The following is a 27,582-nucleotide window of genomic DNA, read 5'->3' as shown; positions in this document are numbered from 1 at the left end:
GGGCCCGTAATACGCGCATTGTGTGTTGGGAGGGTGGCTTGTTGGAGTGTAGGTGAGAGGCTGCCGCTCTCTGTATGGAATAACACGAGATGAATCGTTGCAGAAATGCAGCGTTAGCTGCGTACTTGGTGCGCATAGGCGGGACGCTTTAAAATGCCGATAGAGCAACTTTCTCTGTAGCTGGGGCCGCAAGTGTTGAGGCTCTTTTCTCCTTCCCTCTGGTATTTCAAGCGTCAAAAGTATATTATTATTTGGTACTTGTGCAACGTAAAAAATGCTTTATTAACGTTTTTTGATCCTTTTGCTATCTTAATTTTATATAAAAGCGCATTTTGTGGCTGTTCAGTGTTCTTTTAAAGGAACGATTACAAGAAAAAGAATCGCAACACTGATATATCATGAAGGTATAAAACATCCTAATTACCGGAAACCGACAGTTTAGGTGACCATACGTCCAGTTTCTGAGTAGTGTATGAAGGATTGTATTGTTCCTCCTAACTCTTTTATTCGCGAATATAACTTAAGTTAACGCTGACAACCATCCCATAGCATCCGGATCAATACACACAGTCGTCTTGCCGAATGGAATGCAACAAAAAAATAATTATTATGATAGCGAGTTTGCCGGCAAGCTTCCGCTTTCCTCTGCAGCCTGAGCCATAAGAAGAGCGAACACGAGGAAGAGTGTTCAACCAGTCCGACGTATACTTTCCCTAATTTGCTTTCATGCAAATGTTGTCAAGCCCGAAATTTTGTTTTACTAAGACACAATAGCCGAAAACGCGTTTGCTCGGTTAAGTGTTGCTCTGCGCACGTCCGAAAAAGCTGCTCGGATCTTGTGTGAAATGGCCGCATCCTCTGCCAAATGCCTGCGTCCCCTTTGCCTTCTCCTTCACGCTCGAGGCTTAGCGTAGTACTGTTTCAGTTGCCCGTTTTAGGCCGCTTTTGTCGCTTCTCGACTCCGCATTATGCACGCTGCGAAATACTCCAAGTGTGCCCTCGCCCCCTTGACACCTCCTCCCCCCTTCACCGTTCCAAGGCGAAGGCAGCTGCCTCAGGTGCCGACCGTGACGGCATGAAGCCAAACTTGGCACTTAAGGCAAGTGTGTCAACGTCTCCGAGGCCAGTTGTCTTGTCACCCCCACTCTGGTTTGAAGGAATAGCCGCTCTCCCCGTGCAAGCCAACGGTAAGTGTGTAACTCGACGCCCAATCGTGCGAACGTTCTCTAGCTAGGACACATTTGTGAAAGGAACAATCGGACTGGTGCCTGCAATTCAGGTAATAATGTGTACTTCTTCAGCATTGCATTTTCTTCAACCAGGGCAGATACTTTGGTTGAAGCTGGCCGTCCATAAACGACGCCTCAGCCAATGTTTCGCCCTGGTGTTCAGTGTTCATTAAGCATTCGTTTAAGGTGCCGCCCAGTGGACTCTGACCATACCACCTTATCGTGCTCTACGTGATATCGTATCAGCAACTAAACCAACAATTCTCACGGTAGAAGTAAAATATAACCAACTTAAGAAATATCGGCAATGCAGCTGCAGCAGTAGTGTCTGTGTACGGATACACAAGCGACTATTGTATTTTTAGAAAGATTTATTTGAAGTAATCGATACAGTATAGTGTACAGTGATCAGCGATTGAAACGCGAGTCAGACAGCATGGTTGCCGGCGCTTGTTGCGCCACCGGTGATCGCTGGGTGATCGCTGAGGGGGCCGAATTCAGTTACGATGCATCAAACAGGTTCTCGTGACACGAAAATGCATCATCTCAGTGTCATCAGCGCCCACCGGTGGTGCAAAAAAGTGCCGGCCGCCATGTCGTCTGAGTATCGCGTTTCAAACGCTAAGCACTGTACGTGTTCTGAAGTTTTACAGGAAATAAGAGGCCTGAGTAAGAGGCATCCGGTGTAATAAGAGGCCTGATTACTGCAGTGTCTTGCAATCTCACGGTAATGTTTTAGTAGTGGCTAAGGGTGTCCAGAGCTCATAGAATTTGTAGCTGCAATAAGTTCGTGCATGAAACCTCACTTTCTCGACGTCATTGGTCTTATTTTTGTTCACTGAGTGTACTAGCTTTTTGGAGTGTTCCCGAATCCTCATTTGCTGCCATGCTGACATTTTCATTCGCTTTAAAGATGTTGAAGAAACCCCTTGATGTGTGCCCCTTTTCGAAGCTTGTGAGATATGGCGCTATCATCCAAGTTGTTTCAATTTTTAAAAGTATTGTCTTGGGGTCACTGAGAAACTACGCGATATATGTTAGACTGCTCATGTCCCTCCTACTACAATACATCGTTGCATAAATATTTTCTTGACTTTTCATGCAGCTTTGCTATATTGCATATTTTCATGCAGCTTTGCTAAGGACACAACCCCGCGAACGCTAGCCTGGTTAATTAGTGTTACCACCAATATGAAATTAATTATTTCCGGAACTTCTTGCCATTCATTTCGTCATGGGCACTGGAAGCTCTCAACAGTGGCAACGACTTTCTTCCGTAGTCCATAAACACTACGAGAGCAAGGTATTTGTGTATGGTCTTTCATAAGCTGACTCTTGTTACAATAGAAGTAAACTTCCTCTCAGGCTGCCAATTTTTTTTCGTACTGTGTGTAATAACTGCACGGTATCAGGTCAATGTTTAGAACTTGGTAATAACGTTCATATTATTATTTCAGATCAGATATACACCGGACCTCAGCTGGTGAAAAGAAACTGCATTATTTTCGAGTGCAACATCGGATTCTCCGTTAAAGTGGAAGCTAAGCGATAGATATACGCCTGATGCATGTACCAACTGCTTCGTTTGATTTTACGCGCCTGTAATAAGAATACGTGTATGAATGAAGCTACATTGATTTTTTTTTCAATAATCCCAACAAAAAGCCGAAGAAAGCGCGTGCGACGCTTTGAATCAACAAAACCGGCATTACCGTCATCACTTAATGCAGTTATTCAGCGATGGGCGCTAGCAACGTTCCCAGATTTATTACTTTCTCAGGATAGAATATATTGACACAAATATCATAGTGCATGAGTGACTGATAAGAGCGTCTTGTCCTTGCTGGTGCACCTTATCTACAGTAAGCACAGTGGCGATTTCCGGTTCTGGACGCCGACACGTTTCCGTAAAGTTAAAAAGCATGATATAAACACTGGCCAAGTTATTGCGGCGTATAGGCATGCTGTGTTTCACATCGCCGGCGTAGAACTGAATAAAAAAAGAAAAGGTTGACCTCTTGAAGATACAAGTACCAATTGCATAATTTGAGCGTCTGATAAAGACTTCTTGTTCATGCAGGCGTAATTATCGGGGTTAATGACGAAATTTCACACAAATAAATGTACTACTGACGTGCTTTCGTGGACGTAAAAGCGAGAGAAGGCAAGGAGAGAAAAGGCGGACAGAGAAATGGACCAGACGAGTGTCTTGTGTGTGACGCAACACTGAGGATAAGGGAAATGGGGAATATAAAGATGAAAAGAGGGAGAGTTAGCACTGCGAGCACACAGTAGGATGCCCAGCAAGACTACAAATCGTTTTTCAGGTTGGTGCTCTTAAATATGGTTCTAGTCCGGTGGAGTAGAACCATTCACCGTCACCGATGCACGTGGCCATGCCCAATATTTTGGACTAAGAAAATGGTCGGGACTACAGCTAGCTTTAAGTTGCCTTGACAGAGCAGTTTTGTCGGAAACGCTGCTGAAATCATCATCAGCGTTCAATACGCCGCCCTCACAACGCGCGACCGGTATGCGGTGACTCAGTGGCTGTGGCATTCTGCTGCTGAGCAGAAGGTAGTGCGTTCGATTCCCAGCCGTACTTCGGTGAGTGCGCAACGCAAAAGCGCTCGTGTTCTTAGATTTAGGTGCACGTTAAAGAACCCCAGGTTGTCAAAATTGATCCAGAGGCCTACACTACGACGCCACCACAGTTAATGTAAACTATGTTTAAGGTGAACTATGAAGTAAATAATGATGATGTCAATAATGATGAGGGTCAATGATGGCCACCACTATGACGTTATTTAATGTAATTAGGTTAATTAGTAAATGAATTGTTTTTCTTGTAAATTATGTCCGCCTGGACAGATAATTCATCCGTAGTGACATAATTGAAGTAATATTAGGCTTTCTTTTTTATGTGTGATTTAGTACTATGAGTAAATGTAGCCAATCGCGCCCCACACAAACAGACGGTCTCCTCCCAGCATTAATCTCGTTTCCCGTCCACTGCTACCTAATTTCGAAAAGGGTAAAATGTGAATGCAAAAGCATTGCCGTAGTGAAATTTCGTTCCCGATTAGGGAGCCCACGGTGGTGCGAAGTAATCCAGAGTGCCTCACTACAACGTTTCTAGCGGCCCGGTGTCGCTTGTGAACGCAAAACCTAACCATTTATTACTATATTAACGATTTATTGCAATCCAATGAGGTCTTTAATGGGCTCTTGTCCAAATAATTGTCTGTTTTATTTTTGCAGAACTGCCAAGCAGCTGCCGATGCCATGCGAATATTCACGTTTGCACTACGTAAGTATCTAGTAAGCCGTGGAATAATAATTCCGCAAAGAAGTCTCCCTCTTCCACCTTCTTCAAACTGTGACAATATTGTGAGGAACGCTCTGTGTTCTAGACGACACAGGAGACGTGGGCCACAGTACTGATATGTAAAGAAGAGGCAGATGAAATGCAAATATTGAGTTCACAATACGTTTTTTTATGCTTTCACGCTTTATGTTTAATTATCATTCCTTTACCAGCCTTAGCTACATAGGCTTGATAGGCTTGATACACAAAGTTCTTGAAGAAAGTGGAAAAAACCCCAGGTGGTCCAAATTTCCGGAGTCCCTCACTACGGCGTGCCTCATAATCAGAACTGGTTTTGGCACGTAAAACCCCATAATTTAATTAATTTTTTAAGAAAGTGGAAAAAAAAGTTCCTAGGAGTTATTCCATATTAGCTACAACATTTGTTGCAACCAAAAAAAAAATGATAATTTGCTCGTCAAGACAGTCCAAGGAGATATATTTACTTTGACGCGCTCTTGCGCATGGCAAAGCATCACTCATAGTAACTGACCAGCTCAACATGTGGCCGCAGAAGAAACACGTGTTATTTATTCAAGACGTACTTATTTCCAGAGACAATAGCGGCACGCAGTTGTTATGCGAAGGGCGTCCTTGAAGTGGCGCCGCAGCCCAGTAATTAAACACGAATGAATGTACCAGATGGCGTTGATACAGAGTGAAAGAAAACGTGATGCATACATTTTCCCGTTCACTCCATGCCGTCGTACACGCAAGAAAAGCAACAAAAATGTGATGAAGAAGAAGACCAGGAAGAGGAAAAATACGAGCAGAAAAATATAGCGATGAATGGCGTCTCCCAGACAGCGATGCGACGCTTGCTATGTGTCCTTGAACACGAAATCCTTTCAATTCGACGTGAGGGGCACAGGGGACGAAGAGCATTGCTTTTACACCTGCTACGCGAAAGCTCCGGCGAGTGACAGCGCTGGCAGTAATCCTGCAGACTTGTCTTTCGCAACCCTTAACGGCCTTTGGCTGTGCTGAGAGGTCGTGCGCAAATATAATCGGTGGTCACGCGAGTCCTTCGGCACTAGCGCGGTGTGGACCTCGTGATTAGCAAAGGCACGCCAGGATGAGACCTCATCGCGCTCCTGAGATCGTACGAAGGCGATATTATTGCGCTCACCGTGCGTTTCTAAGCAGGGTGTGTGCAGAGGCAGAATAGATGCAGTAGAACTTCCTGGTGGCATCGTCTCACTGTCTTTTTTCTTTTTTTTTTTTTCGCTGGTTACGCGGCACATATAAACGTAAACATCAGAAACTAACGAAAGTTCGAAACAAATACTGATAAAGATATTCCTTTACGCCATCAGCTCGTTACCTCTGAATTATAAGGTCTACACTGTCACACACTATCTTCTTCTAAGTTCGCATGTACGACGTTGTAATTAGCAAACACCAAGTTTTGTTATGTACAAAAACTTCCTATTGTGTGCTGTTATATGTATTGAAATGTGGAACCGCAGCCATGTGGCAGATGTCGACGCTATTATTCCCCCACTACGGCGTGCCTCATAATCAGAAAGTGGTTTTGGCACGTAAAACCCCATAATTTAATTAATTTAATTTCCAGCTGGCTTTCTAAATACCGATTTGATCACATATATTTCTACAAAGAATGCTAATGTCACTATAGAAAACGTACTAACTGCTCGTCTTTGGTGCTCTATGCCTGTATTAGACTTTATTTATTTTTTTATCGCGACAGGGCATGACGCTCTGCTTTCATGGTTTTGCAGTGCTGCTGTTACACATTAAGCCAATTGATGAATGAAAGGCGCGGCACGTTTTACTCCACTGGAGTAAACGGATGGAGACGTGGCATGCCAAGGGGAAATATTATGTCCTGGGGTATTCCGTGCCAAACCCGCGATCTGATTATGAGTCACACCGTAGCAGGGGGGGGATCCGAATTAATTTTGACCACCTGGTATTCCTGAACGTGCACCCAGTGCACGGTACACTGCCGTTCTTACATTCCGCCCCCATCGGAATGCCACCGCCGCGGTCGGGATCGAACCGGATACCTTGTAATCTGCAGTGCGACGCCATAGCCACTGGGCTACCGCGGCGAATCATGCAAGGGGAGCGTCTATGAAGGAACGAACAACCTTGGCCCAGTATGGGCTCCGCAGATACATTTACTATTTAAGACAATTTAAACTATTGCTAGCTAGCGTAGTTGAAGGCTTTAGAAATTAGGGAGGGCGGCTGATATTCCAGCCATTGCACTCAGTTCGGGGCTCAGCCGCGCATGCTCCTTCCCCCGCACCCCCGTACACACGCACTTAACAAATATCACCTCATCAGTGTCTGGCTTCGACTTACCTGACGTTGACGTGCTGATGCCTCTAAACATGTGCTTAAACCGATTGCTTAAAAAATAACGTCTGCAACATTTCTACACAGCTGAATTATTATCACCATTTGTCTTGCAAGACATATCCGCCTCTTCGAGTAATCCGCCTGCAAAAGCAGAATTGTACAATCTGCCACGGAATTGCTTCGTAATTCTAAAGGAGGAGGTACATTTACGTATGTTGGAAATTGTTTTGAGCGCAGCAAAATTAACCACAGAAAGTGAACAGCTTCGTCTTCTTCAATTGTCACAGGAAATTTAGTTTGGAAATCTGAGCCGTCAAATAAATATTGTAAAAAAGAATAATTAACGACGAAGCACCCGTGGTTTCTTCACCGAACTGCTCACGCCATACTGTGGCGTTGAATTTCATCTCGGGTATTAAGTTTCTGTTAACGTCTGGATCATGCTATCGGGTGTCCCCGAGATTGTCAGAAGGAAATAAACAAAAGTGGGTTTAACTGCAGAAAAAAAAAGGGGGGGGGGGGGGATGGAAGGAAAACACAGTTGCTATGTGGTTCTCTTGCTTTAAAGTTCAGGGATGAAACAATTCTACACATAATGCTGCTCACTAATTCCTGCTCTACGGTTACGTAAACATATATCTCATTTTGTCCCGCATATTGTATTTTTTGTCGAGACGTTTCAATCATTTTCATCACCGTGTATGCTGCTTCTCACGTCAATAAAGACAAAAAATTCAGCGCCATTATATTACAACAATTATTTCCGTTTGATTTTGCGCTATGTTTGTCACCCACGGTGCCGAATCGCCGGTTCTGTGACTAACGAAGGCATGGTGCTGTTAGTGAGAAAATAGTGAAGGGATGAATCATTATGGGAATTATTGTGGCATTTCGGCCAAGCTCTGCGTTAGGACATAATCAATAACTGGCTTTTGTAATCTTGAATAATGTCTTTTTTCTTTTCTTTTTCAGTACGAACAATCTCACTTTACTAAGAGGTGCCTGAAATAACAAAAAATACATAATGAATTTATAATCTTTTATTTAGAAAAAGAAAACGAAATTTTCTTTCTTTGGCAAGTATTGCGGGCCCAATTTCCGAACGATGCACTCCTGTTATTTTCTATTCCCGTCTAAATGTCTCTGAACTCCCGTGTATAACTCTGCATGTGCTCGGTTGCTCGCGTCATTTTAAGTACACCTAAACTACGACGCCCGTTTAAGCATTCTAGTATATTGGAAGACACTGATTCTTGTTAGTGTATGAGATAAATGAGCAGCATTTCCACCATAAAGTGATTCCATTATTTATTCCTTCACATAATTAAGAATACTCGTTCTTATTTCTTTTTTCAGTTTTTTTAGGCAGCACCACAGCAGGAAGCTCACGGGTACGTATTGTATTTCTATTAATATTGAGTTGTTAGTTTCATATAAATGCGTTGCCTGCGAGATGTCTGTTTAACCTCGTGTTAACATTACAGCACCGTTATATTACTATGTTTACGCTGCTTTTGATAAACTCAACTGCGGACTGTTTCCTCTTTGCATTCCCATGAGCTTTTACAACTATTCAATTAGTGAAGTGCTGGGCACATCGCAGCACATAAATCTTAAACAGCACATTCTAGTAAATCTTCCCGAGCTTATTCGAGGGAGCAAAGAATGGCATTAACAGTTCAGTATCTATTAGAGAAGAGGAGTATGTCAGCTTCAGGATAGATTACAGCTACACTGCGGCAATTCACCCACCTGTGTGCTACTTTTTTATGTATAACGGTCCCTGAGAAGTCATTATGCTTAAGAACAGAGGAAGGATAGGTCGCAGAATTAAACCGCGAAATATAGTAAACATGACGAAATAACACGGAAGGGGTCATTCAATACAGCGCAAGTTGCGTTCTGTCACATTCACCGCTTCCAAGCAATAATGTTAAACGTTATGGCATGCTTAGTAACCGAACACCGTTGAAGACCTTTAATGGGAGCCCTAGCACCTCCTCGTGGAAGAAAATGGTCATTGTGCTGACTCAGTGTCATTTGAAGTATTGTTTGATCTCACACGTCGGATTCCATAAGTACAGCACGTCTGATATTCATCCTGGAGCCGAGTGTGAAGCCTAGAAATCGAACGCAAACAGGACTGGTCTGCTAATGCACACGCCGTCAAAGCTCACCTCTATTCGTGCGGCGGTTCGCCGTGTAGTTCATGGAGTAGAACGAATATGACCTTGCCGCGGACTACGGAGAAGCAACCAACGTCAATTGTGATTCTGTCGACAAAACATCTTACGGGGTTTATTACTAGAGATTTCATATATTTAACCTTAATGGCACGCTGATGTACAGACCTGCCTGAGCATTCTTAAAAAATGTAATTAAATTCTGGCGTTTTACGTTCCAAAACCAGGATCCGATTATGAGGCACACGATGCACACGATACATGGGGCACTCTGGGATAATTTTGACCCCCTGAGTTTCGTTAACTCTGTCGTTACCACGAGAAAATGGTCGTTTTTTATAGGTCTCAATGCACCGAATGCACGGTAGATGAATGTTTTTGCAATCCATCCTCATTGGAATGCAGTAAACGTGGCCAAGGTACAATCCGTGACCTCGTCCTCAGCAGCTCAACGCCATAGCCACTGAGCTAGAGCGGCGGGTCTGCTTGAGCTCTCTTCAGGACATTGAAACGCAACCGTGGGAACACTGAGAAACCATTAAGGCAAGGCACACCGCTGAGATACAGAAAAAATGAGCATTTACGTCTACTGAAAGCCCATCCTCACATTATATGCATGCGCCGGTTATTGCGTAACGTGTGCACAAATTATAGATATTTCGTAACTCTTGTGAAGTGGTAAACCAAGCATGAAGCTCTGGAGTGCCCACTTACACGCCTTTCTAGAAGATTACTAATTCCAAGGGTGGTCTGTATGGATTGGCAAGTCAATGCGTTATTAATGTTCGGAGTTAACTATGCTCATTAGATTTACCTGACCAGTTCCAAGCCACTATGCCGACCTCAAGCACCCCATCTCCTTCGTCAGCGTTGTCAAGGAAGGGAAACAAGACAGGTGGCTTTGATGTTTTGTTCTAATGGGCATGCAACAGTTCTCAGCGAGCTGTCGTCGTATTTCCAACACCAGCAGATCGTTAGCTGTAACTAGCTTCTTATGGTAATTGATAAGACAAAGAGTAGAACATATTTTAAGTCTTTTAGCTAACTTTGCAATAACGTTTCCATCACAAGAAAAACCTATGATTGGGCTTCATTTTCTCCCTCGTTGATAAAGACGGTACAGAAGTATACAAGCTCTTGTGAGCCTGCCGTTCTTTGGTGAACTAATATTTGCCGAAAAACTCGTCCTTTAACTCGACAAGTAATTGCTGCTTGCACAAGGATGCAGCGCCAATGCTCAAAGTGATTGTCGTACAGTCGGCATTAGGATCATTTCACCCCTAGGCCATTGATTACAAAGTGTGCTTCTGATACATTTTGGCTCCTTTCGTACAATCTGAATAACTTGTTGCGCAAAAGGTCACCTGATGTAAACAGAGATTTTCATGTCTCACCCTAACTCAAGGAGCAGGAACCTGCGTATCGAAGTGTTATCGCCGTTAAAGTACAGGAACTTAGCAAATGTTTGTTACTTAAAAGTTTCAGACAGTTTCAGACCTGTGCGTAAGGATTCTCGTTTCAATACTTTTTTCGGCACCTTTTCGCCAACTACGTGGATCTTTTACCTTGCTAGCATAAAATAAAACAGTATTATTTCATAGTTTCAATTATACATTGCTTCTCTAAGCAAGTGTTCTCCCTTCAATTAGCCGCCCTTGGTAGCACAGTAACCAAACTTAAAGTTGCTATGGTTGGTTCATTACTTCAAGGTAGCACGTAATACAAAGCAACTCTTGCAATGACCCGTTAGTTTCCTCCGTCTTTTCTTTAATGCTCCGGATGGCGCGCTTGAAATGGCATCTGTTCAATAGGTCCGGCGAGGGTCGTACAGTCTTCCCGACGGCTCGGAGTTCATCGTGGGCCTCCTGAAGACATCCTTCCGGTGCCGGGCAAATGGCTACTTCGCTGATGTCGACAATCACTGCCAAGTGTTCCATGTGTGCCACGAGCAGCCAAACTTTATGGGGCCTTCTAGGTACCAGCTATTCAGCTTCGTCTGCGGAAATACTACCATATTTGATCAGCTGACGCTTACGTGCATGTATCCCGACGACGCCATCCCGTGCGGAACTGCACCGCTCTTCTACGATGTAAACAGCAATTTGGGCGACGATAGCGCCTACTTCCTGACTGACGACGACATTGTTGACAGAGACGCACATCGTACTCACAGCTCTTTGGAGAACATCCCGCCGCCAATGCCGCCAATGCCACCACCACCACCGCCCCCGCCCCCGCCACCACCACCACCGCCACCGCCACCACCGCCACCACAGCCGTCACCCCACATGTTACAGATTGATGCTCCAGATGACTATTTCTCAGGATATCGAGAACTGGAATATTTCGACGACCATTCTGAAGATAGGCCCCCGCTCCTGACAACCACCAGCACGACGACCACGACTACTACTACGACCACGACTACCCCGAGGCCGTACACGGCGCGGTTCACAACACGATCTTCCAAACGCGGAAAGTTCTTCCCGCAACGCTCAAGGTCTCGCACCACTCCTAGTCAATCTCGTGGCGACATTCCCATTCTGGACAGCCCGGTTAGGTCGTGGGGTCTGCACAGGGGCAGCCGCCGCAAGGAAGTGTTCGGGGTAGACGTAATAACAGTGAGACCAACGGAACCGATTGTGGTATATCCGAGGAGGCTACCAAAGAAGAAAATCATTGTGTCACCTCTTCGCCGACCTGTGACTCGCCAGACAACGCTACCTCCGCGACAACGCGAGGAGGTACCAGTGTTCAACGAAAAACTTGAAGCGCGACCACGGACAGTTCCTCCGTTCGACTTCGAACCGCGGCACGCTCCGAAACCTGTCCACCACACGCCAAAGCCAACCCAACGCCATAGAATGAAGAGCTTTGAAGACGAAACACCCGAAAGCCTTTTAAAACAACTTGAAGAAGCTTTCGCGCGCGATTATCCCAATGTTCATACCGGCGGTGAACCAGTAAGATCCCGTATAGTCGGAAGGCTATCAAGTGGTCGCGTCGATTCGAAGAAGTCAGAACCATTAGTCTTCAGTAAAGACAAGGTCGTCGTTGATATATATAACACTACCCTGAAACAAGGGAAGGAAGAAAAATACCAAGGGATCGCTGTGCTATCAAAAGATTTTATTCAAGTAGCCCCGAAGGATGCCGATTTGACTCCTGTGGCACCAGCAGTGAACACAGACAATGATTTCGCATCAAACAGTTCACTGGTTGATGTGCTGGAGGTTACCAAAGAAGTAGCACCGACGTTTCAAGGACCAACTCCAACACAGCTCGACGGACCAACATGGAACAACGAAGGCAGTACTAACTACACTCAGACCGATCTGACTGCAGAAGTCGATAGCCCTGTCAAAAGTGTACCGTTGGTCACTGCCGACGTACTGTCATCACAACCCAATGATTCTGTTACGGAAGCGGCACAAACAGCTCAGATTGAGCGCGAAGATTCCCCGCATCGCACAGCCAACACTACTAACTTTCATCCCTAAAGGGTACGAGAGGCCTTCATGAAGGAGTTTAAGGGGCCGGTTCTCTTAATCTTCAGTGAAATACCTTCTATAATGTAAAAAACAGTGAAATTCAACGTGCAATAAAGTCTATGGCGCAACCTGTATATAATGTGGAAATAAAACCATCTTTCATAATACCATGGGGTATGCTCCTTACTCTCTCCTTTATTTAATAGAGTCGGCTGTTAAGCGGAGTTCTGTTAGGAGGTCTCTTTAGTCCTGCTCTCTCCGGGTACACGCCTACTGCTGCATGTTGCGTGTTCAGGTGTGTTACGTGCGCCCGTGGCCGTTTCCGGCTTTGCGAGGTTCTTCTAACTCGGGAGAAAGAATACCACATTGAGACGACCAAAGGTGTCGAGGTGAAACTTTGCAGGAACCCAGTATACCTTGTCTACATGAATGGCACAGCTCCTGTGGAGGATGTGATGGGATTCCAGCTTTAAGTTGCAATTACCCATGGTAGAATGGCCGGGCGACACTGCAGCCAGCGGAGGCCCTTCCCGAAGTTTCCAATGTTCTTAACGTACATTCCTGGAGAGTTCAATCATCTCGGGGAAGACTCCAGCCATAATACTGCATTAACAGTGCATTTGGAAATACTTCTGGGATTTCGAGATTCGCTCTCGCCTAACGACATTCTCGGCACATTTTCTTTCTTTTTTTATCTGTTTCTTGGTTTGCAAGAAGGTCGGTCAACTATAGCAAATACACGACATTCTGGATGCAAAATACGGGAAGAGCAAATGGCAATATTCCAAATATTTTCCCTTTTGTGTCAAAAGAAATGGTGCGTTATTTGTAGTTGTTGATGCCATTTATTCGTCACTATGCTTAAGGTGACAATTAATCGGTGGTCAGTACTATGGCAAGAATCGACAAAAAAAACCATGCTATCATTAACGTAATTTTTGTTCTCCTGTGACAACTCTCGTCAGAAATAGAGCATACCTGTCAAACCTACTCCTGCAAGTTATCCGGCATCAGCTTCCTTGCCAAGGACCTTATTTTCCCGGCATGGTTTCCCGGCATGCTTTTTTCCTTGATAACGAATATTAAAAACGATGGGGGCGAAATGCGAAAACACCCGTGTACTTAGATTTAGGTGCACGTTAAAGAACCCCAGGTGGTCCCCACTACGGCGTGCCTCATAATCAGATCGTGGTTTTGGCACGTAAAACCCCATAATTTAATTTTTAAGGAATTAATATTAAAAATTCTTAGTGATCTGGCAACGCTGGCCGCGTCTTTTCGCGTAGTTACATAGCGCCTGTATGTTGTGCAGCTCGGCGATCGTCGCCGTGTGGCTATTCAGGACTCTATCCAACAGTCTACTTCACCATTAAGCGATTAATGAAGATAGAACTTTGCTGTGCCCCCACGAATCAACGACGCCACACCTGCTGGTTTTTGCATCTTTGCATATCCGTCCGGACGGCATTCTCAAGAGGTAAACTGCTACAAAACCGAAACCTTCGCCGGGCCTCTTTTCGCGGCGACGTGCACTTCATACCTGAGCGAATTAAGTGCCCTAAACATTTGCTTATACGCTCTCGAATTTTTAGTTGAAGTCTCTAAACAACCTTGCATTGCATTACAATTCCGCCCATGTTCACAAAAGAGAACTTGCTCTAGAATTGTTGGCAAGTACAAATTCCAGCCAGGAGTGCTATGCAGGATGCGCTGAATTTCTCGTTCGCACGAGTTTTACCCGAGTTTGCTCATGGCAGTCAGTGAACGGAGATAGCAAGGAACGTGCAAAAACAGAAGGCAAAAAGAAATGTAGAGATAAAGCCGCGTATGACAACATGAGCGCACCCTGCGCGATACAGTGCTTCCGTGTTTCAAGCACAGAAGACTGCGCAACAAAACGCGCCAGCGCCGCGTATTGTTACCAACGTATTATCGCAATTGAGCAATACCGTCACTGTCCAGCTGTCTATCTGCACACTTGCCGTGAGCCGCTTGCCACGCCTTTCTCGGGCGCGTCAAGGGCTTGCCTCCTCTTTCGAGCATTATCTTTCTATCCTCCGTCGAATGCGAACATGGCCGCTATTTTGTAGCGATGCCTTTCCGGTAATAATGCCTTTTCGTGCTTATCGCGCTTTGTCAGTGGTCAGAGCGACGGTCCGCTCGCGTTATCAAGGGGATCAACCGGCCGTGAGCGGTGGATGATAAGACTAGTATAGCATAAGTCATAAGGCATCGCTACAAAATCGCGGCCCAGGGCATATGCGGTGCATTTTCGCACCTACACTTTCTCTCAATCGAATACATTAAAATACAACAAATAAAATAACGAACATGTTATTTCTTAATGTATCGGTATTTCGTTTTGAATACTATAAATTTGTGATGACAAACGGAGATCGAGCGAATTATTAAATTTTGCACTTTTTTTGCCGCGAGTGGCGACAGTGAGGCTATGATGGCTAGAAGGGGCAGTGTGACGGGCAAGGGCCAGAAGGTGCACATACGGGCGATGAAACATGGCGGCAGGTCGAGGTGGCGCTGCGCGCGTCGGCAGCGCGTGCAGCGGTGTTGGTAGAGCGGGGCTGAGGTCTTAATATACATATATATATATTTTTGCATATTCGTTCGTTATGCGGCATGCATTTGTTGCACGCGAAACTTCCCATATATGTTGCAACTGAGCAATTTTATTGAGTTGCCAGTCTCTGCGCGAGATATGCTATACGTACGGCGAATGGGTAGTTGACAGTGGCCCGTGTTGTGTAAATTTGTGCTAGACGTTCGTCCCGGATACGAGGTGCTCCTCAACTTATTTTATTCTTGTTCCCTAGTTACGCCCCGCACTCAATAAAGAAAAACAAGCGCCGGTTCGCGCGGAAACTATACTAACTGCGTGGCTGCAACTTGCATGTTTCGAAGAGGGGTGTTATATTCCCTTAACATTTACAACTTGTGCGTGTCACAAGGCTACAACACTGGTCATTCTACTACCACTAAGTATATTGAACAAGTGTTTCTGGAAATGTAAAAAGAAGTTTGTACGGTGCATCCAGCTGGTTCTTCAGAAACATTTTATTTTTCCCATGCTCATGCATCAGTTCAGCACGACCAGAAAAAGTTCAACACAGTTCGAAAAAATGCACTAAAACAAATCAATCAGCACAGCTGAGAATTGTAAGTGAAAGTACAATTCGAGTTCCCTCTGTACGTTCAGCAGCTTTCGTTGCGCAGCTACCAGACGGCGGCAAGTGTTGGCACGCCTTGCAAGGCGTTTAACTGAAACGCCATGCTTCCGTCGTGATTGCTGATTTTGCAAGATCTTTCGTAGGTACTTGCAGTGCATGCAAGGGCCCTTACTTTCGCACGTAAGGCTGCACTCAGGCGAAAAGTACAAGCCGGCAAAATACTCATATTTTCCGACTGCGTTTGGTTTCATACCACAGCCAGCACATAAAACCAGAGAATGTGCGCTGTTCAGCACCAACTGCGCCTCATCTGGTGAGGAAACATTGCGTTTTAGGTGCAGCTTGCCCCTAAGAACAACAGAACAACTGACTGTTGCTACATGCTCAACGGCCTGTTCAAACTTCACCAATTTCGGCAGCAGTAGGTGATTCAACTCGGCACCCTCTAACTCGCAAAGGCCGAAAGTGGCGGTCCCTGGTTCAGTGGAAAACGATAGTTTGTTCCAGCTTGTGTTAGGAAGTTTGATGTTGCGGCACACGTATTCCGTACTGACTTCACTCTGCGGCTCCACTTCTATCGTGCCAGTATGTACAGCTTCGATGAACTCCGATTCGGCAGCATGTTGTGCTTCTATTACTTGTCCACTTTCTTCCGGCGCCTGCTGCTTTACAGTAGTCCTTTTAGTCGGGGGCTCACCTTGTTCACACAGGTTTCTCTCCTTCCTTCTAGTCGGCGTTTTCTTTGTGAGGTATTTTGGCGCATCCGGGAAGATTGTAGGAACGGCGTCCTCTGTTAGCAGCGGCCGATCGCGTGGAATTTCAACCATCTCACCATTGATAACATGACGATAAGTCCTCTGTATAAACGTTGCCTCGAAGTGACGTTCACAAACGACGCAGTCGTTGGTTAGTTCCTTATCGCCCCGTTTTATATTACGGGCCCACTGCTCCCGTTTCAATGCATCCTTGGGAGCTCGAAACGATGACACCCTTGCCGCACACGACTTGTACCCACTTTTACAACCGGGCACAAAACACGTACCTGCTTTCGCTGGCATGGTAATAGTGTGTCGCTATCCGGAATCATTCACATGGTGCGCGTCCAGGAGTCACAAACACAGTTGCACGTGTGGAAGTTTGCGCACAGTGCCAAATACACGTGGCAGTAGCAGCTGTAGCAATGGCTGTAGCGGCGAAGATCTCGCGCGCTCCCGACGACGGCCGCGCCCCTAGCGGCGTAAAAAATGTCATCGAGAACTAGCAGACGCTCTCCGAATGAAACGCTGTGGCTACGTGTCGCTCGCGCTCTTGAACTCGTATTTTGATCGGAATTTTTCGCGTTATGTAATTACTGGCTGCCGAAACAACGAGAGGACGCATAAATGCCGTTGCGCTTAGATGGCTGTACTATTAGCGGTGATACAGTGAGCCTAAAGCCTCTAAGTCAGGCTTTAACTGAGCCATGCCACGCGCAACCTCGGCGTTGGTTCATCTCCGCGTTTCAGTAGCTCCAGTCCCTCGTTGGCCAGCGGCTAACGTGCACAGCGGGCCTCTAACAATGACTACGCTTCGAGAGTGAATGATCCACCATCTGTATATATGCAGTTGTCTTACAGGTTTCACTGACTAGTGAGCTACCGATCATTCGGCGGAAGCGGTCCGTCGATAATGAGGCTGGAAGCCTTACACTACTCCACACATTTTTTTCTTCTTTTTTTTTGCGGACTTGAGTAGCGCGGAAGCGGTCATCTTACAGGTGTATGCGAGGCTGCTTTTGCGGATCATATTGCCGCTTGCATGTGCTGCGCGCGGGTCCGAGAAATTCTACCCTGCGTATTGTATCTATCTTATCAAATGCAGAGCAGAAACGATGAGTTAACATCCAGGTTTGTCCTGGCCACTGACAAAGCCACGCAGGAATGAGTTAACTCTATAATCAAGGGCGTTGCAATGTGGATAGCATTGCTACCAGCAGACGGTAATGTCTTTGAAGTGTACGGTGTATTCTTACGTTTGGCAGGCGGCTTCCTCGGCTTCAGCTGCTTCCGATGAACGAAGAGCGATGGAATGGCTTGACGCTTCAATTTTTTTTTTTTTTTTGTGCCACAGCTCTGCAGAATAACCGGCTCAAATTGATCATCCGTGAAGTGATCCTGCGCAAACGTGAAATCAGAAAACAAGGTCACCGTAAAACCTCGCTCCTTCAAGTATAAGGCGTAACACAACATTCCCGGCACAAGTTATTATCGCCGGGAAGTCTTGTATACGGTGTTCCTTTTTTAGCTCGCCGCCAGCACAGGTCCTTATCTCTTGTTCTGCTACGCGATACACGACTAGAATACTGAGCACACTTTTCACGTGCAGCACTTTCTACCATTTTCGAGATAGTTATCGGTCCTCGAGGATCTAGGACGATAGCGACAAGTTTTAGCGACAAGAACATTGATCTTCGCCGACGACCGAGTTGAGTTTGTGCTGAAGGCGCAAAGTCGCCCTAACTAAATAGCCCTAATCGTCTTTCCGCAGGTAAGCGCCCATTTTTCCCTACGTACCGTCACCGCTTCGTAACATACTGCGATACACTCAAAACGTGCCGTTCGCATACATTCAGGCCACACAAACACAACGCCATGGATTGTATAACCGAGTCAACAAAAACCACGTGCGTTTGAGGACAAGATGAAATCCGGCCACGAAAGTTGCAAATGCAGCGCGAACATGCAGCGCGAACAGTGCGGCCCTTAGGAGGGAGAAAAACTAACGAAGCCTCACACAGCAAGTGGCAGCATGTGAGATTAAGGATCATTGAAGAATCGCTCGCTTACCTCACACAGCCGGGACCATTGTGTTGGGTTGAAATCAGCGCGGCTGATTCTTTGAAGCCAGACCTTCCTCTGCGCCGCGTCTCGCTTCGCTGATGGAATCCGGAAGAGTCGCTTGCCGTCTGTTTCGCGTGTTCTGCACCCGAATGCCGAGCAACACGGCATCGCGAACACTACGCCTTAAAAGCGCAAAGGAGACGCGATGCGTGGTGCCTCCATACACAGCTCGCAATGGTCTGGCACCGCGATGGCGGCGGGAGCAAAAAACAAGCAAGAAAAAAAGCGCGCGAGAGCACGTGACAGCATTCGGCCAATCGGAGGGCCGAGCGCCGAGAGAACGGGCAGGAGAGGAGGAAAGTGGCAATCTTCAAAAGATGTCGCTACTTTTTTTTTTATTGAGGGGCTTTAATGTTTGATAAAGTCAATCATGACAATGATCTGTCCATTCCCTGCCTAGTAGGGGAATGGCAACGCTGCGCTGCGGCATGGCTGTTCACCGCAGGTGCTTCATTGAGGCGGCTATTAAGGCCGCTGCTTTACCAACTGAAACGACACTCTAGCCATACAGACGGGAGCAACGGCTGTCGCTGCAAAATGGCTGTGCGATATTCTATAGGGTCCGTAGTGACGCAGCACAGTGAAAATGCACCAGTTTATCTGCGTGCGCGAAGCCTCCGCGATGCATTGCGAAGAAGAACGCGCTGCACAGCGACACAATTGTCATCGCTTGCCCAGTGAAGGTGCCTCCGTGCGAAATGTACGCAGTATTTGAGTGTGTTGTGCACTTCAATGTGCTTGCCAATTGCCTCTGCTGCTGAGCTAACAGCGATCGCAGATGGATATCGTAACGACAGCGCAGCCGTTTGCAACCGTTTAGTGTGCCGTGCCTGTGATGAAGAAATGCCATCGCACTGGGTCTAGAAAAGCGAGCGTTTCTCGACGCTGACCGTGTCTGCGACACTGAGGCTCCGATACTTCAACGATGACAGAGCAGCCATCTCAAACGACAGCTGCGATACGTTGTCGTTGGAAAACACTACGCACTGCTCACCATCGTCGTCCACCACGGCGCATCGACGCCTTGCGAGCAGCTACAGTGGTGTGCCGATAATTATTTGCTGTGCGCTACGTCGCCACATTGCAGACAATGAACCTTGCTGTGGGGCCATCACAGCCTAAGAAGATATATGCATAAGCCAGCAAAAGACGACGCTTTGTTTTTGATAGTGGTGATCAGTACCTCTCCGATGACAGAGCGTTTTGCGTGTTTAATTTCGGTGGTCAAGATTGTTGATGCCTCAGAGTTCCGCACCCCGTCGCTGTTGCCGAAAAATAAGTTGGGCGTGGCCCAACCGTGGTGGGCGCGCGCACAAGAGTTACATGCCTCGCGCGGGGCGTGACCTATGGTTTTGACTGACAGGCGAACTCGTGCCAAACTCGTACAGTGGTGAGCACTGTTAGAGTGAACACCTCATTAGTATTCAAATTGGTATAACTTCAACACACAGTCTACTTCATGGGGGGGGGGGGAGTGCCGAATACGACGCCTAATGATGATGCCAATGAAACAAATAATAGTTTTCTCTATTGTGTCCCAATCATTCACTGCTATAGGCTCGTGAATACTAATGAGGTGCTCACCCTAACAATCCTCACCACTGTACATTGCGAAACCCCCCTCGAGTTCAACTCGCGAACATGGCGGCGGCAGCAGCAGCCTGTGTCATCTCGTCCAGCGGCAGCAAGCGTCAATATGACCATCTGGACCCGTTCACCTACATGACCGACGTAGAGTTTCAGCGTCATTTTTGCCTTTCCAAAACGTCAGTGCTGGCTGGTGGCGAGTTAGGCGAAGGCCCTCGTCTGCGGAGACAGCGTGACGGGCAAATTATGCTTTCCGAGCACAGATTGGTGTGACTAGGCTGCGGAAGAAAAGCTCGTGCGATCGCTTCGGTTCTCTCCGGCTTCAAGCGCTGTTCGTCCACCGCGCCTCAGCCCCATGCCAGATCCGGCGGCGTCATAGGAGTACTGGGGCACCTGCGAGCACCTGGGGTTCAACCCGGACCAACCAACCTGCGAAGGCGAAGCAGTCACATCATATAGGGAGACTCAGAATGGACGCCGGACTGCCTTCCGGTGCAACAGGTACCGAAAACAGTTTTCGCAGTTACGTGGTACCGCTGAACTGCACGGGCAGAGAGGCGAAGGAAGTTACTTCGCCAACACGGACCGCCTCGGCGGTCCGAACGACTACCTTTCCAGGCGGCAAATTATTTGGCTCACGTAGTGCGTGAGTAAAAGCGTAGACATATGGCTGTTGAAGGAGATGACCAGCGACTTCTTTCCTGTATTGGAGCACGCCATGGCCGACTGGAGGAACTACCCCCGTGAGGTCGCGAGGGACGAGCTCCTGGCGCGACCTCCACTCGGTGGTCCCGGTAAGATAGCACAAATTGACGAGTGCCTTCTTCGCGGCGAGCAAAAGTACAATCGTGGCCGCCTAATAACGGGCGACAACGTTCCGCCGAGCCACCAAAATTACGGCGGTGTTAAAGATGGTGGCCCATGGGTCTTCGGCATGGTCTGCGTGACCAGAGGGGTGCTGCGACTTTTTAGGGTCGACCGACGAAAGGGGGCGACGCTAGGCGCCATTATTGCAGCCAATGTTTAATCGGGGCCCATTATTCATGGTGACGAATTGGTCGCATACAACTGTATCCCAAATTTAGTGGATGCTAGCGGGGTTATGCCTCAATCTGCATTGGGAGACAGTCAACCACAGCGTGAACTTTGTGGACCCCATCACGGGAATTCACACGTAAAAAATAGAAAGTTATCGTGTTATTGTCAAAAAGTGAAGCGCCACCTCGTCAGCGGTGGGTACATGGTAACTGCACCGATGCTGGAGTCCCACCTGGGATGAATGTGATGGCAGTCAATGGACACGTGCGCTGCAAAGGCCCTTTCTTGCGTTTGTTAGAAGCCACGGATCGCTCGGGCTACCCAGTATAAAGACTCTTTCCTGCGGTTGTTAGAAGTCATCGCTTGGCGCTAGCCAGTATGAAGGTGCATCACAAAGTAAAAGAAAATAAAGCGTAGCTTTCTGACCCTTGTATGAGTGTTTTCCGGCATTCCTGAGTGCTTACACGGTAAGCGCGCGGCAAACCATTTCTGCGCTAGCTCACTTCGTCTCGCAGCCTTACTTTAGCACGAGCAACGAGCGATCTGTTGGAAGCCCAATGTGAAAACCAGGCGCACACCAATCTGTGCTCGGAAAGGCTTGCGCAAGCACGTAGCGAGCCGCGCCAATCCAATCCAGAGGGAAAAAAAGAGGAGGGCGAGTGTACCCTCGTGGTATAACGCCAAACGTATTAAATTACAAATTAGTCTAATACACATTCAGTACACATCTTGCAAACTTTAACATGCTTATAACCCACATTAATGTAACTAATAATATTGTACTAAATGCATTTAATTTATAACTTGCTTGTGCCTGTAATGCACTCGGTGGATCAACAAACAAGTGAAAGAACGAGGCACAGAGGGACGACGCGGACACAGCGGACACAAACCGCAGCGATGGCCTAGCGGTAGAGCATAGGTAGAGCGTAGTAGGGCCTAGCGGTAGAGCATCCGCCTCGTATGCGGGAGGTACCGAGTTCAAATCCCGGTGCCGCCGGGAACCCACCGGTTTCTCTAATGGGCAGAGATGTCCTCTGGCCTGGTGCTCGGCTGTCGTGGGGGTCCACATCTCGAAAGAGGGCCCAATAAAGATTTCAGCTGTTGTCTCTGGGCGCCTCTTGTCCAACCACAGACGGCCTTGTAGACGAGCATCCGCCGCGGCTGTGGGAGGCAAGTGCTGCCGCCGGGTACCTACCGGTAAAATAGGTACAAGCGCGCTCCCGGCCTGGTGCTCAGCCATTATGGGACCTCAACGCTTGGAAAGGGGTGTTTGACCTCAACCCGAAGGTGCCCCCACCTCAATAGGTGCTTGGGGCGCCACATGGGAAATGACCGCCATGGGAGCGGCCCAGACACCACTTTTACCGCAGCGATGGCCTAGCGGTAGAGCATCCGCCTCGTATGCGGGAGGTACCGAGTTCAAATCCCGGTGCCGCCGGGAACCCACCGGTTTTTCTCATGGGTAGAGATGTCCCCTGGCCTGGTGCTCGGCTGTCGTGGGGGTCCACATCTCGAAAGCGCTGTGTCCGCGTCGTCCCTCTGTGCCTCGTCCCTTTTTATGCGCTATTAAGTACAAGACATGGAATACCAACTCGCCCAATCTTACGCTCTTTCAAGTGAAAGAAGGCACGACCATGCACCGACAGTATGATCACGTGAGCACCATTTTGTCGGCCGTCCATATGGCCACGCCCAAGGGATGATAGCCACCCAGAGTGAAACTAGATAAACCAATGAAACTGGCGGCTTGCCGACGGACAAACGTTGTCTTCTTACCATTAGTTCTTTCATCTTTGGGCGTCGCCAGAGCTCGTGAAGATCCTGAGTTTCGCCAAACTCGGCGCATCCTGCATAGCACCCCAGTACTGATGCTAGACACAAAATTATCGAAGACGGCCTGCAAATGGCCAAATGTGTTTTCAACTCCGTCGCTTTGCGGCCGGCGAAGCGGAGTATTTGAAGCACATTTCTGCGATATTTCCCTCGGCGCGAGTCATGCGCAACTTACAGTCCAGGCCCTCGTGACCACTCACTGGTTCCAGTACATGGGTCACAGCGAGGCTTCGTTCATTTGTTAAAAAGTTGCCCGTCAGGTGGGCGGCCTGCATTTGTTCGCCCAAGATTTTAGTTAATTGATGAAAGTGCAATGATTGCACTAAGTAAAGACAGTCAGATGTGTTATTTGCATTCAGGGATGAAGTCCACCAGTTAATATCTAGGTATAGCTGAAGTCTCCTACTCACAAGATGCCGTTCGAAGTCTCGAATATGAGCAATTCTACACAATTATTTAAAAAATAAACAAGCTTCAGCTGGCTATTTTAGGGGACGATTGAGTACGTGAATGGCATATCGCTTATCAAAAAATACAGCTAGCCTATTTCCTTTCTGAAAGTAGGTTAAAAAATGAAACGACTTAGCAGCGTCGGTTTAGCGCGTCCTCAGTCAACGTCAGAAATTCTTACAGCTTCCGTCTTCGGACAGGTTTGAAGCAAAGCGTTAGACAATGTGTAGCGGGACGGTTCTCTCCCTTCTCTTTTTTTCTTATTTTTTGTTTGCTTGTTTAAGGACATTGTTAAGAGTGAGCACCAGGCACGGCTCGACGTCGAAAAAGCAGTGATGACTCGTGACAAGGATCGAGACACAAGCGACACTGCGTCGCCATCAGTGCCTTCTCGATCCTTGTCATCATCAACCACAAGTTGTGTTTCACCGTTGCCGATCACTAACACGATATCCTGTGCTCACGTCACCACTGGCTGAATTGCACTCTGATTCGGCTGTAGCTGAGCGGCACTACACTTGCAGCGGAACTCGAGCTCGGAAATACGGGACATCCTCGGCACTCGGCAAAACAGAACCTGCGCGTTACGCGCCACGAAAGCGCTGCTGTGCTTTATGTGCTGTTTCTGTGTTTGTGGGATCACTGTGTATATCATAATTATCACCCAGCACTTGGAGTAGCATGCCAGTTAATCAGCCAGGCTAACATCTCCGGACTGGACTGGACTGGAAAAACTTTATTTAGGTCCGGCACATCTCCGGCATATAATTAAATCTTGTATCTCTCTCCCTCTAGCTATTTCTTTTAGTTGTGTTCTCAGTCCTTGTATCGATACTTTTTCGCAGCCACCACCAGTCGACCGTCTGCCTTGCCAGCTGCGATCCCGAGGATTCATTTTACTACAGTAGTGTGAAAAGTAACTATGCAAGCGGGAATCTGGCGGTGGATGTGTCATTTCGTGTGTCCTTTCATATACAGCGCTAAGGAGCATTGGGATCGGTCAGTACTTGGGAGGGAAACCACCTGGGAACACCGAGTTAGAATAGCACCCTTCTTTTCCTCCGATACTTTCGGGGAGCAAGGAGGCAGACCCCTAAGCCTCACCCACATAATGTCCTTCCATGTAGCATCATATCATACGGAGTAGCATGCTAACCACTTCTCCAGGAAAACCAATCTTGTTGCTATGAAAGGATATATTTCTCTTTATTCATCTGGCTACGGCCTTTTAGCCATGTTCAAGTTTTCCTAATGTTCTGATATGTAGGCGAGCTGTGTATATAGCTCGTTCATGCTCCGCTGCTTCACTTATTTGCAGAAAGGTGGATATAAAAAAAGGAAGTTTATCAGTTTCATCATTACCCTGGTATTGCAATAAATAACCCAATTACTTTTGCGCCCTGGTGTGTTAACAATATCTGAGGTCCGACCTGAAGCTTATAACTGCTGAAATGGTCGCTGTCGCTCCGCGTGCCTCATAGAACTCGGACACTCAACGACCAGCGTAATTACAGTACTTAAAATATGACTACCTAATCAGGCATTTCGGCACGCGCCCATGTACAGCCCCTCGCGGAAAAAATAGACAACCTGCAGCGCACATCGCCTCACCGATAGAATCGATAATATTGCAGTACGTTCACAATTGCAGCCGAACTGGTCCATGTCTTGCCCTAGTACGGGTTGTACTTCTCATGCGACCCACGCGTGAAATCCGCGCGCATTCAATAACCAGCGTGGCTGGGTAGAGATGTAACCGCGCTGAGCGGCGGTCATCCTGAAGCGGTTGCTTTGCAAGCATACAGCGCAACGCGGAAGCCGATGTAATTTGGGGATCTTACTTTTCACAGGGGCGTATGATTCCGCTGTGACAGCTGGCCTGCCGATGGGCACTGTGCAATTCAGCTGTCAGAGGGGGAAGCCACCGCCGGAAGCCCCGCTTTCAGACAGCCCCGGCGAACTGTCCAGACGCACCCGGAAATTGCCGCCGAAGTGGTCGTATCGGGACTGACGCAGCGAAAATCGTGATGCCCCGAATAAAACCGGCAATCAGGTGTTGTTTAACGACGAACACGTGTCGCGTCCGAAGTCGAATTCTAGCCCCGGAGGAGCACCGGGGACTGCGTTTGATCGACAACTGCTGCGCTGTCGACGTGCCCGAAGGTCCACTGATAAAATTTGCGGAGGTTAAGTATATCACATCGTGACGGCTTACGTCTGTGTACTCTTACCCAAACTGGCCACTTTCTATTCTTCGCTCCACTGACTACGGATGGTTTTAGATTATCCTTACAATGTTGTGACATTTTGCGGAAGCGTTGGAATTTGACAGAGCACCTGCAAAGGCAATAATTGACTCTCCGTTATTTACTGGAGCATCAAAAACGAGATAACTTTGATTAGGAGGTCATTATAGATTCCGCATTCCTTTTGTTTATTGACGAGGAAGCTACAAAAATATTTTTGATTAAAGAAAACAGTATCAGTGACCTCACGTAATTTTCAAGGATTTCAAGGTATGCGGCACCGAAGAAACTATCCACCACCTGCTGTGCCACTGTCCACGATATGCCTCAGAAAGACAAAAACTTGCTAACGCGCTACAAAAACTGAACAATCGGCTGCTTTCCGTGCAGGTGCTGCTGGAACACCGCCCCCATCGCTCGTCGGCCCACAAACTGGTGAAGGCACTTTTGTGCTTCTTGAGGACGACGGGCTTGTGTGAACGTCTTTGGCTAATAGTGCAATACCTCACGCGTCAGCGAATTCCACCACTAATTTCCTTCTTTCCTTCCCTCCTCTCTCTCCCTGTCATCTTTGTATTCCCCTTTCCCATTCCCCCGGTGCAGGGTAGCCAACCGGACGTTATTCTGGTTAACCTCCGTGCCTTCTGTCTTTGTTTTAACAATGTTTTAACGTGCTGATAGGCAGCATTAGACCATAACGTCATGAGAGTTCACTGATGCATATGGGGGAGGGAGGAAGACTTTGTGGGTGGTAATGAATAATGATCAAATGATAGAGAGAGAGTAGGAGAGTGGAAAGGCATGGAGGTTAACCAAATGCACATTTTCGGTTTGCTACCCTGCATTTGGCTGGGGAAAATATAGGTTGGAAAGAGGACAAAGCGAGAGAGATTGAAAAGGAAAAAAAAAACATGGAGGGCGTTTCAATTACAAGATTTCAGACAGGCCAGTGGATCTGAAGAAGCGAAGTAGCCCTTGCACGGCTTTCTGGTGCGATGTTAAGTGCCCGTTAATCTTTTCCGTCGTGCTCAACCAGTTGGAAGACCAGCCTCTGTCGAAAGAGATCAAATGATAGCACGCTATTATTCTATCGTATTAGTCGCGCAGGTGTAGCTTGATGTCTTGTAAGCTACTCTCTCTTCTTTTTGGTACTCGCTGTAGTGAGCACAGTCGACTCTCTCGTGCTCCTTCACACTTGTCTTCCCTCTGCGACTCTAACATCTGGCGTTCGGCTTTCTCGCTTTACATGGGACGGTCGGCAATAGGGGTCGGTAGTTTCTGCGACAAGCTGCGACAAGAGTTGTTGCGAGTGTTTCGATGTGAGCGCTACCTGATGGTGGGATAACTCAGGCGCAAGAGAAACTTGCTTGCAGTTCTTCGCTGCGGGACTGATCGCATGCTCATCGGTTCGCTTCGCTAGACTGTACCACAGAAAGTTTAGAAGCAGCGTCGTCATGGGGCGAACACGATCACACAAATGCGTCTCTGTTCGCGAGACTGTAAATCGGCTAACAGGCTTATTGTATAAGCGCAATAAATACCATTTTATGTTTTCACAGCACTGTGTGTACTGTGTCCGTTGTTACCAAGAGCACGCTTGCGACCCCGCACCGTGGAGTTACTTTCCATGTTGTTTCCCACTGTATACACGGAGCCTCACACACGGCGTGATGAGCGAAACTAAGGTGCATGACCTTTTATGACCAACGGTTGTTTCTTTCTTCTTCGCTCTTTTTTTTTTTTAGGGGGGGGGGGGGGGGAGA

The 27,582-nt window shown here is 47.3% G+C and overlaps 1 protein-coding gene across 1 annotated transcript; it reads left to right on the top strand.

Annotated features, from left to right (window-relative positions):
* Positions 1-1,012: 1,012 nt before the first annotated feature.
* LOC119452791 (proteoglycan 4) lies at positions 1,013-12,746 on the top strand. The gene is made up of 4 exons (XM_049660976.1): positions 1,013-1,187; positions 4,491-4,539; positions 8,281-8,315; positions 10,919-12,746. Exons 2-4 carry the CDS (start codon positions 4,515-4,517, stop codon positions 12,605-12,607), a joined length of 1,749 nt encoding a protein of 582 aa, XP_049516933.1. The 5' UTR covers positions 1,013-1,187; positions 4,491-4,514; the 3' UTR covers positions 12,608-12,746.
* The last annotated feature ends 14,836 nt before the right edge of the window (positions 12,747-27,582 follow it).

Source organism: Dermacentor silvarum, chromosome 1 (genome assembly GCF_013339745.2).
Source record: "Dermacentor silvarum isolate Dsil-2018 chromosome 1, BIME_Dsil_1.4, whole genome shotgun sequence".
Taxonomy (NCBI): domain Eukaryota; kingdom Metazoa; phylum Arthropoda; class Arachnida; order Ixodida; family Ixodidae; genus Dermacentor; species Dermacentor silvarum.
This window is presented reverse-complemented; position numbering and strand designations above follow the sequence as displayed.

Bases quoted from the DNA above. Each gene is read 5' to 3' on its own strand.
- LOC119452791 (XM_049660976.1), top strand. From the start codon at position 4,515: ATGCGAATATTCACGTTTGCACTAC. The intron at 4,540-8,280 runs GTAAGTATCTAG...TTCTTTTTTCAG, and splicing joins AATATTCACGTTTGCACTAC to TTTTTTTAGGCAGCACCACA. The intron at 8,316-10,918 runs GTACGTATTGTA...TCTGTTCAATAG, and splicing joins CCACAGCAGGAAGCTCACGG to GTCCGGCGAGGGTCGTACAG.